Consider the following 11,173-nt stretch of genomic DNA (forward strand, 5'->3'; position numbering starts at 1 on the left):
CTGTGTGTGTGTGTGTGTGCGTTTGGCTGATTGAACAAAGAAGGAGAGTATGTACCTATTGTATGTTTCACGATGAGTGCTTGTGTGTGTGTGTGTGTGTGTGTGCGCGCGTATGTGTGACCTGCAGAGCCAGAGTTTGAACTTTGTTTTCTACTCTGAAACACTTTCCGTAAACTCGTCCAATAACGACGTTCGACAGTAAGAAACGAAGGGAACCCTTACACAATTATTTCGTAACCGTCACTGAAATCATAGCACCTATGATGAATTTAAATAATAGTAGTGACCAATTTACGAAGGCAAGTGGTGGCATTTTAGTACATCAGACAGCGCCGTACGTATTTGCGAGAATGGAGCAAGGGAGAATGGAAGGAAATGAAAAGCGGTGGATTAGAACAAGACGAATTCTCTATTTGCCTTCTTGGACTTGAAGAACGACGCCGGTTCACGTGTTAACAATGACTGAGACATTCATGCAAGATTAAAATTTGGATACCCGACTGTTGCTGGACAGACACCAGGGCGACCCTAGATCTGTTCACCGCCCGAGAAGTCATGCACGATTGTGTCAAATTGCGTCAACGTGAAAATGCGCCTTCTTCGAAATAAAAAATGACCTTTCTTGTATCTCTTGGCATACGACCTCTACGTCGGCGGATGGTTGGTACCACGTTCGACATACCAAATCCGTACTTGCGGTGCTTTGTCCGTTGTAAATGTACCAAAGACACAACATCATTTAACTGATAAATAAATAGTAATTAAAAAAGTAAATCCAAAGGAAGTTGCTAAATATTGTCTAGCTAGGAGTATCACCGATTGGCAATGTTGCATCGAAACATTGTTAATTATTTTTGTAAAGAAAACTATGTACATGTATTATTAACTAGTGTGCTCTGCGTATGGAAGCTTATGAATATGTTGATTATTATTATTATTATTATTATTATTATTATTATTATATTATATTAAAAGAAACAAAAATCTGTAATCTTGTTTCTGCTGAAAATGTTTAATAGCATAAACATTGCCATCTTATTTACTTATCGTACATTGATCCCCATACCACTACTTTGCTGGTTGCACAGCAGGTAATTACTGTTTAACGTTCGTTATAAAACGCTAATGAATGTTATCCTGAACGCAGGCCAATGATCTTGGCCATGCAATAGACCAAAACCGTGGTGAATATTCATCTAGCCGAGTCGACTGATGCCGCCTTTCGTGGCGTTTCATATCTTATTATCATCAGACTACCAGTATATACTTTATAAATTTGAACATAACAATTTACACCTTTATCCGTTTCAAAAAACTGTAATGCACCACTGTTCACATATTACATTGAGATGATGTTGATGTATAATTGTTGAATCAGAGAATTAATTATTTCGAACTTTACGATATTGAACTAAAAATATAGCTTAAATTCTTTACAAGAATTAAATAGGAACTGCTGTAACAAAGATTTGGATGTATGCAAAAGCAATAAGAGAGAGAAGTAAGAAAGAAAAAATTCGCATTTATTGAAAGTTTCAGTTTTGAGAAAAAATGTGAAAGATAATTTAAAAAAAACTAAGTTACATTGTACACAGTAGATATCACAAGATGGGTTAATATTACTATTAATATTATACAGGTAAGTAATGAATTCACTGTATCATCTTTCCAATAGCTGCGCTATGACCTTTTATGAACCTTGCCCACCACTGTACTGGATGAATAGAGTAAAATATCTGTAGCTGCTCCACAGTTCTTGGTCGCAATGGTTTACTTGGCTTCCATTTCAGTACTGAAGTGGCCACTTCAGTAAACTTGTGTCGCGCCAAACTCAACAAAGCTGACACAACGCCCTCCTCTTGTTCATGCGTTACTGCGAACCGGTAATTCAATTAATATTATATTGAGGCACAAACCACTTTCCATTGAAGAATTATACCTTTGCCAGAATCAATGAGGTCACATAATTGTTCCACAATGTCACCTACAGTGCCGTCGTCTTTTATCGGGAAAGATCGCATTATCTTTCCTGAGAAAGAAAACAACAATTTGAATCTTAGATCTAATGATAATTAACATCTTTCAGAACTCACCAAGTAAATAAAAGGCTTCATAACTTGATGGATGATTATTGTTGACAATCATCTGCAGAAGACCACCGCGAACTATGTGCTTATATGCCCAAGTAGTACCTTCTCTCTTGGATAGAAGTATTATAGCTGTATTCAAACCACTGTGTCTTGTTTCTGAAAAATGCTCCAAGAAATGAGTTTCCAAAGTTTTATGCAGAAGAGACAAAGGACGATGTACCTTGTAGAGCAGTTAAGAACTGTATTGCCAGGTCAGTAGACAGATAACCAGCCTTTGGACATTTATAATAAGTTGTGAATAAATTCTTAGTTGACACGAGTCTTGGAAATTTTCCAGTGGCTTGTTGTGATAATACCAGGTGCGCTATGCATTTTGGTAAAATATCTGAAATCAATAATCTTTTTTAAGAACAATTAAAAAAAATACATATATAGAACAAAACTTGTAAGTTCACTTTATACACTATGTGGAATACTCATGTTAATTTACCCTGATGTTCAACACATGTTGGAAATACTTCGGGCCAACACGTGAGCGCAACATAAATTATTGGTATTGCTTTCAGACGTAAACAATAAAGGGCGTCACAGCATAAAATTCGGACTTTCTCTCGATCTTTAGCGATACGTGATAATACTGTATATACACGGACCAACGTTTCTATAATGTTGACCTACATAATGAAATCGAAAATTGTAACGAAAAATAAGAGCAGTTAATTATCTAAATAAAAGGTAATGACACATTCGAACCTCTGGAGCATGACCCAGCCTGAAGATTTTGTATTCAATACCGGTTTGAATCATATTGAAAATTGAAGGATCTATACGTTTTAAGCTGACCAGCAACATTACTATTTTTTGTTGTACTTTTGTCATAAGAGGAGCCGGAGGTGTGTACGTTCTGTCTAATAGCTCATCATCTTTGGCTGTTTCGCACAGAAAATTTACAACGCATCTAAAAAAAAAGTGATATTCATATAAGAGTAAAAAATACTTTTGTTCGTAATATAATACTAACTTTGCTACAGAACGTGATCGGTAGGATTGAGAAAGTTTTTCAATCACTGCATAAATTGAAACGTTCATTGAATCATCACACTTGGCAAGTGCATTCAATTGTGCAGTAACAAACATTTCTGAAACCAAATAAAAAATTACATAATAACTCACTAAGCATTAAGTTTACGCATTTATAATCGAAAACTATTTAATTTTTATATATATATATAAATAAGAATCATACCATAAGCTTCGCGTTTTGTTGTTCGGCTCTTCTTCTCAGATATTCCTTTTTGTTTTTGTTCCAATTGCATTTCAAGATGCTTACTAAGCAAAGCAACTGGACTATCTTTATGCACACCAGATATACAATTTAGACAAGCAATCGTTTTTAAAGATTCTTTATAGAATTCTAATTGTTTGTTCTTTTTATTACTAGTGAGTACTTCAGAATTTGTTGCGAAAGCCTCAATTGGTTTTTCAAATTCTTCTACAATCATGTCTTTGTCTTCAGCCACCTCAAGATCAGACATCTTCTTTGGGTCTTTATCAGTTTCTTGATTACCTCGCAAGCGAGATATTGCTTGAAGTTTACAAGCAGGTGGTGGTTCATCATCAAATGAGTCATCTCCAAACAAAGCAGCATTCCTTAAGCTAGCTTTTCTTGGAGAAATTATTCGTTTTCGTTTTCTCAAAGCTGCTAATGTAGGTTCAGACAGGTTAACACTGATTTCATGATGTTGGTTAATTAAATAATCATCACGCTTCTCAATAGATGCAATATTCTTAAGTGACTTATCAGTTGGTGACCGATCAATGCTATTTATTGCAATCTCGTTATGAGATGAAAAGTCACTTTCAGTTATTGATGAATCACTATCATTTGTATACATTACATCTACGACTAATGACGTACTATCATAACACATTTCTGACTGATTGCATTTCTGCAAATTTGTTTCAGCAGAATATATGACATGCGCTTGTCTGCTAGTTATAGTTCCAGATTCAGATAATTTTTCATGATTTTCAGGTAATTCGATTTTACCTTGTATATCTTCTAGATTAGTGGATGCATCAGGCACTTCACCAGTTTTGGTAAAAGTTTGTGATATCATTTTTGAATTATTAGAGTCAACATCTTGCATTGTTCTTGTGATATTAGAGCCAGTTTTCTCTGGTACTTTCGTATCACTATAAATATCCCTTATAGTGACAGGAAATAAGCGAGTAATGGATGCGAAACTTTTGACCGTCATATTTGACGGCGATTTTGAAAAATTAATGTTTGCCGTATTCGTTTCTTGAACATCCAGCAAACTTGTCTTCGACTGAATTCTTTTAACAGGAAGTGTACAACTATCCTGACATTCTAATTGACAAGATGAAACAGTATTTTTTATACTGTCATTACTAGGATTAATTGCTAGTTCATCAAGTATATACGGTGTAGATCTACCAGTAGGAGATTCGTTCAAATCAGAATTGCTCTCAGACATTTTCGAATCTTTATTGACATTTTCATCCTCTATACTTAATATTTTTGGCATGGATTCATATGTTAAATTATCTTGTAAATTTGTTTGATGTGATAACAGATTGCTGGTATTATTCGCGTCTAAACCATTCTCATTTTTCAATAAGAACTCCACTATATTGTTTCCTTTTGCACTTTGTTTCTCGGAATCTTCCAACATTTTGAAAATGACTTCGGTATTTCCAGACGGAAATGATGTGACAGATTCGTTATCAATTTCTTGATTTTCCGGTAATAATACTTTCTGTCTCTTACTACACACATAAGTTACGTCTGATGATAAGTCATTATTATTAGTCAAAACTGAATCACACTTTACCAAATTAGAGGTGTTTAAATTAGTCTGCACTTTCAACACATCATTTTGGCACATTATTGCCTCAGTTTCTAATGAATCCCGACTATTAGGTTTTTCCTTTTCTATCATTACCAGTTCATCATCAATATCCTTATCAGTTTTTCTCAATACATTATCAGATAATAACGGCGTACATGCGGTCTGAGACTTGTTGACAGACGATCTTTGATTTGACGTGGAAGCCATGCTACTATCAGACTCTTCATCTTCATTTTTCGGTGTTACAGACTCTACTATCCATTTACGTGAAGATTTTAAGGCCTTTCGTCTTTTTTTTGGTATTATTTTAGTAACACATTGCAGTTTGCCCTGTTTTCTCTTTTGACCACGAATTTGCGTTTGAGATTCAGACGCTTGTTGTTCGCTGAATTCTAATATTCTTTTCCAAAATTGAGAAAAAACATCTTGCTGAGAGAAACCCGGAAATGAATTAGGTGGATAATATGTAGGATGATGATGACTACAACAGTCGGTTGGCGTTCGTGCACTTTTTTTAGCATGTCTTTTCATTTGGCGCTCTAAACATTCAATTTTCTTTTGTAACATCTCTATAACCGAAGTTGAATCGTTCTGTCTTTCGGTTTTGGGACTAAGCTGTGACTGAGAAGTTTCTGGACTTAGAATTTTACGTTTAACTGCCATTGGCGTTAAAGTACATTGAGCGTTTTGCTTATTTGTTTCTGAAAAATAAATATATTTATTATCATTCAGGAAACATGATAGACACTTTTTTCTGATTATACTTACCAGAGATTTGTGAGAGTGAAGTCAATTTTGTAATTAGTGGTGGGCATTTAGTCATTATGTTGCATATTTTATGATACGGTGGGGAATCGAACATCTTTTCACAATTATCACAAAACAAAGCATATGGATTATTTTTGTTTCCATTAAATTCGTTTGTTTGTATGCACTGCTCCATTGTATTAATGTGTTTAGTTAGTTCTATAGGAGTTGTATTTACTGCCACATCTCGCATTGTTTTGATTACTAAAGAAGAGTAAACAATAATCAGAACATCACAGGATACAGAGATTATAATTGTAATGTCATAATTTAACTGATACTGAATATAAGAATTATAAGATTTTTGTTAAGTTTACCTGCAGATGGTGGTAACACTAATGATGGTGGTGATTGTATTTTCATTTTCTTCTTTGTCTCTTCTCCCTGAGATATTTTTTTATCTTTTTTCTTCAGTTCTGTTTCATGTGCTTTCTTGATAGCCTTTATTTCTTGTTCCAAACCTTTTACTTTAACTAAACACATATAAATTACTTATACAATTCTTTGCATTGATATTAAGCACAGTGAAAATGATTTTATGCTCTTACCTTGTAATGCAGACTTTTCTAATTCAATTTCCATTATCTTCTCTGAATGTTTTTCTTCCATGTCTGTCATTTTGCATACCAGTTGTTGTGAATATTTTTGATCACCAGCAACTGTTGTTTCATATGAAGATATTGTATTTGTTAAGATTTCAATATTCTTCTTAAAATCTGTATTTTGCTAATTATAAAAATAACATGTAATAAGAAAAAACAAATAGGTAAACATAATGACAAGTACCATTTGTAATAAGTAAATATAACTTGATTTGTATAAAACTTACAAGTTCCAATTTTATAACTTTGGCTAATGAATTATTGTAATTGCGTTTTATTTTGCTTGCTTCTTCTTTTATTGTATCCAACTCTATCTTTAAGCGTTCACATTCTTTCAACTTATCATTATATTGCTGTATTAAATCGCTAAAAAAAAAATAACAATTTTATATTATTATATCCTTTTAATAGTATCCTACTAGTAACAAATGATTCAGACTATAGTACTGTTATGGATATTAACGCTACTTTGTTTACATGTATCTTGTATTTTGTTGTAAATTACTACACACTATTATCTATCTAAATCACTAAATCCACTATTATGAATTTTTGTTAAATTTATTTTAACATTTCCTATAATGGCAAATTGAGTTCTGCAAAGGTTTATATGCTCGAACAAATAGTATCATTATGAATAAAAACTCAACGTAATTTTTGTTATGCATAAATTTTATTTCAAATATCTTAACTTACTGTGATCTGCACATTTTCTTCTTTAGCAGCAGGAAGGACTCCTTAAGCTTTTCCATTTTCAGATGTTCATTCTAAAATTAATAAAATTGGATACATCCTTTAGATCATTTTTAAATTAAATCCGAATATTGCGTATTACATATAAATAAAAATACATTAGCATGATCTAACCTCTTCACTATTCTTCAAACACGTATTTCTTTCAAAGTTAACGACACTTGTAATTGCACTTACATCCATGGTTTCATATACACGTCTGGGCTGGTCTGGACAGGACCGTGGCTGAGCACTTAGCAAAAATGAACGTGCCGTTTGGGATTCCAGATTTTAGTTCAGAATATGAGGCGCTACTATCAGAGAAGCTTGATTGTACGCATGCGCAACGCTCAGTTTATTTCATCCACCTCTAACCATAACCTATCTAAATCTGCTTATTCTAATTGTTGTTTGTTGTCAACTTTTGCCCGTTTCCTCCGACGTGGTTTAAGCCTGGTTTAATTTTTTAAATATAGTTTTAAGATAGGGTAACCAGAATTTAAACTTTGATTAACGTCGGAGGAAACAAACATTTATCATTTTTCCGGTCTTCTAAAACGTCGTATAGGAAAAGTGTATTAGGTTTAAAATGACTCGAAAGTGTATAGTGCTGAAATGTAAAAGCGGATACGAAAGTAATAAGGAGCGAATATCCTTATTTTATTTGCTAAAAAATGAAGAACTGGGAAAGAAATGGATTGACACGAATTTAAAAATAAGTTCCTAAGTGATAGCACTATGGAAGAGCTTCGCGTTACTTTGCAGGTGACTATTGAAACGTGCACTTATATGCGAGACAAATTTCAATTCGAATATTTTTTAATCGGAAAAATTAATCAAGATGCATTCGAGGTATAATCGTTGCAGCCTTGATGCTTTGCTCCAGTAACATTCGCGATTATATGTTTATTTCAGCAATTTTTTTACCACTATTCGGTCACCCTGCTACGCCGACATTTCTTCAGTTATACAAACTCTTCTCAAGTTACAGTATCTTGAAACCGCCAGAGTTCGGAAATTGCACAGTTACTGAACAAAAAACTTCAAACATTCTAGTCACTGTTTCTAATTTAAAAAATATCTACAAGTTGGAGAAAGTTAATAACGTCGTGGAGATTAAGGCAACAGTTGATTCGCTGATCCAACAAAAAGAATGGGAAGAAGTCGGAATTACAGATCACGATTACACCCTTGCACCAGTTATTGACTATCTTGTATAATATGTAACAGGTTCACACTCCCGATAGTTACATATGTTTAAGACAATTGGTACTTGATCACAGATTTCTTTCCAATGGTTTCTAATGGCTGCAGTAAACATTGCTACTCTCAAGATGCAAGCTCAGAGTTAGTCAATTTAAAGACTCATGGAAGGTTGATTCACCCCAAGAAAGTGTTTCTCAAAATGTTACATACTTTAGAATCCTTATATCCAAAATTATAATTTTCCTGATATTTATAATCATACGATTGATAATATGTTAAGTTCATATCACTTCTCATTCCATTGCACACCGGAACATGCTAGTAGTTTGCTCGCATACACCATGCGTTATTGTTTAAGAATGCGTAGGCACCAAGTTTCTCAGAGGGGAAACAAGCCGAATTTTATAAACATTAAATAACGAATAAAACATTTATATATTTTTTTCAGGAATACTCTAATTGTAATTATTTCTAAACTTGGATATGTGATTAAGTACAATAACAAGTGTTTGGATGTTACAGAGACACGATAAAACTTGTTATGTAATTCACAATCACTCATGGTCCAAATTGGTTATCGCTTTATATATTTTATAAATCATTATTATAAAACATCAAGAAATTACATATTATAGTACAAAATTTGTATATTCTTTCGAATCTTTTTTGTAGCGGTTAATTATAACTATACTCTAGCGCATGGCAGCCGTAATCCGGTAGTTTAGGTAGCGGATTAACGACCGAAAGGTTGGAGGTTCGTGCCCAGCTTCCAGCGGCATTCACCAATGGGTTTTCATATGAAAACTTAAGTGAGTATTTATACGGATTTCGCCCAACACTGTTCGAATTCGGTGTATAAACTTTGTAGGTCCTCTTACGCTGAGTTGAATAAGGCCCGTCTCGCAGGGTACATCGCCATCTATTGTCGATGATTGTCGAACTTCCAACCTTGATTATTAGGACCAGTTACTGGCACATGTCCCCCATTGGGGATACAGCCATAAGGAAAGGAAGAAAGGATAGGGAAGTGCCCAGACCTGTATACAAGATCGTGGTACGGACCTAGACTCCTCCCACACTAACGCAACAGTGACCAAAAGGGGAAACATTCAGTCATTAGTGGTCATTAGGGTTACGCTTCGGAGACGTGAAATGTAATATGTGCTTTTTGAATTTTTTCTTTTGTTAAAAAGTTTTTTGTTTTTCTGAGTTTCTGAACAATCAGAAAATTTGTCGTTTACTTATTTTTTTGGAAAATGGAAAATAAAATTTGGAATGTGAAGTTAGCCCCAAAAGCTTTATTTTTCACAAAAATAACTTTTTTTTTTGTGCAATCGATGCCAAATTTTTTGTTGGTCATGAATTACCTAATTAAAATATTTATTGGTAAGCGGTTTCGTTAAAAACGAAACAAAACCATTCCCAGACAAGGAGGGCGGCCATGCCGCGTGGCTGTGAATTGGACTCCATAGATTTAATGCATGCATATTTCTCAATTAAAATTATTCGCAGAAGTGGGCAAGGACTTAATCGATGCCAAATTTGTTGTTGGTCACGAATTACCTTTTTTACATACACTGGTGAAACACCGCATTAACCTTAACTCTGAACTGAATAGATAATTTCAGTAATAATGAAATCTATGAGCTGGCGTGCGCAGGTGCGCGTATGGTATTATTTTTTTCAACGCAACCGCTTACCAATAAATTTTGTAATAAGATCATTCGAGCCCAGTTCACAGTTGTCCGGGAATCGTTTTGTTTCGTTTTCAACATAATCGATTACCAACCAATTTTTTAATTAAGTAATTCGTGGGCAACAAAAAATGTAGTATCAATTAAGTCCTTGCTCACTTCTGCGGATGATTTTAATTGAGAAATATGCATGCATTAGATGTATGGAGCCCAGTTCACAGCCACGCGGTATGGCCGCCCTCCTTGTCCAGGAATGGTTTTGTTTCGTTTTCAATGAAACCGCTTACCATAAAATTTTTTAATTTAGTAATTCGTGACCAACAAAAAATTTGGTGTCAATTGCACATAAAAAAAGTTTTTTTTGTGAAAAAAAGGCTTTTGGGGCTAATTTCACATTCCAAATTGTATTTTCCATTTTCAAAAAAAATGAGCAACTAACAAATTTTCTGATTGTTCCAACAAAAACCAACAATTTTTTAGTAAAAGAAAAAATTCAAAAACTACATGTTACGGTGCTAACTTCACGTAGGTAAATGCGTGAAGTGACCAACCCAGCCCAGACCTTGAATACATATAAGACCATGCTTACATCAAAGGTAGCTATACTGCGCTATTGTTAAATTCCGCACAATTCCTGAAAGATGACATTTTCAAACAATTCCGATAATCCCAACGCATAAATATGTAAAATGGATTCAGCACACGCCGCAAAAATTCCCACAGAATCCGAAGACTTCAATACCGCAGTTAACAAGAACACAACCACTAGTTAAATAAATACTTTACTCTAATGTTTGCAATAGCCGACGGAGCACCATTTTTCTCCTAGACAGAAAAAATAACCAGAAATAAAGCTGTGACATCCTGAGCGTCGCCAATATTGTTTTCACGGTAGATTCGACTGCGCGAATCTGGCGATGTGGGTTCATTGTTCATTATCCATCAAACCTCTGATGAGTAATGAAACGGTATTCAATCCTCTGTAATGAAATTGATTTCTGGTGCGATGATGTTATGTATTTTCAAATTGTGTAAAGACTTTAAAAATAAAAATGCAAATGCTCTTGCAGAGTACTATAAATAACTTGATTTACTTTAATTATAACATATCTATGACTGAATGTAGCTAATTGACTCCACGATATACACTCGAAGTAAAACCCTTC

At 34.2% G+C, this 11,173-nt stretch overlaps 1 protein-coding gene across 3 annotated transcripts; it reads right to left on the reverse strand.

Moving 5' to 3' along the window:
- Nucleotides 1–1,502: 1,502 nt before the first annotated feature.
- LOC107265513 lies at nucleotides 1,503–7,415 on the reverse strand. Of its 3 annotated transcripts, none has more exons than XM_015735042.2 (14): nucleotides 7,306–7,415; nucleotides 7,072–7,142; nucleotides 6,603–6,741; nucleotides 6,322–6,499; nucleotides 6,091–6,246; nucleotides 5,735–5,977; nucleotides 3,337–5,667; nucleotides 3,112–3,229; nucleotides 2,844–3,048; nucleotides 2,581–2,764; nucleotides 2,311–2,475; nucleotides 2,094–2,246; nucleotides 1,940–2,029; nucleotides 1,503–1,873 (listed from the first exon to the last, which is right to left on the reverse strand). In XM_015735042.2, exons 1-14 carry the CDS (start codon nucleotides 7,309–7,311, stop codon nucleotides 1,653–1,655), a joined length of 4,260 nt encoding a protein of 1,419 aa, XP_015590528.1. In that variant the 5' UTR covers nucleotides 7,312–7,415; the 3' UTR covers nucleotides 1,503–1,652. The 3 variants fall into 3 exon arrangements, with proteins under 3 accessions (XP_015590528.1, XP_015590527.1, XP_024938560.1); XM_015735041.2 differs by having other exon boundaries at nucleotides 7,243–7,392; XM_025082792.1 differs by having other exon boundaries at nucleotides 7,072–7,168; nucleotides 7,243–7,352.
- Between the last annotated feature and the right edge of the window lie 3,758 nt (nucleotides 7,416–11,173).

This window comes from Cephus cinctus, unplaced genomic scaffold (assembly GCF_000341935.2).
Source record: "Cephus cinctus unplaced genomic scaffold, Ccin1 Ccin1_scaffold0227, whole genome shotgun sequence".
Classification (NCBI taxonomy): Eukaryota; Metazoa; Arthropoda; class Insecta; order Hymenoptera; family Cephidae; genus Cephus; species Cephus cinctus.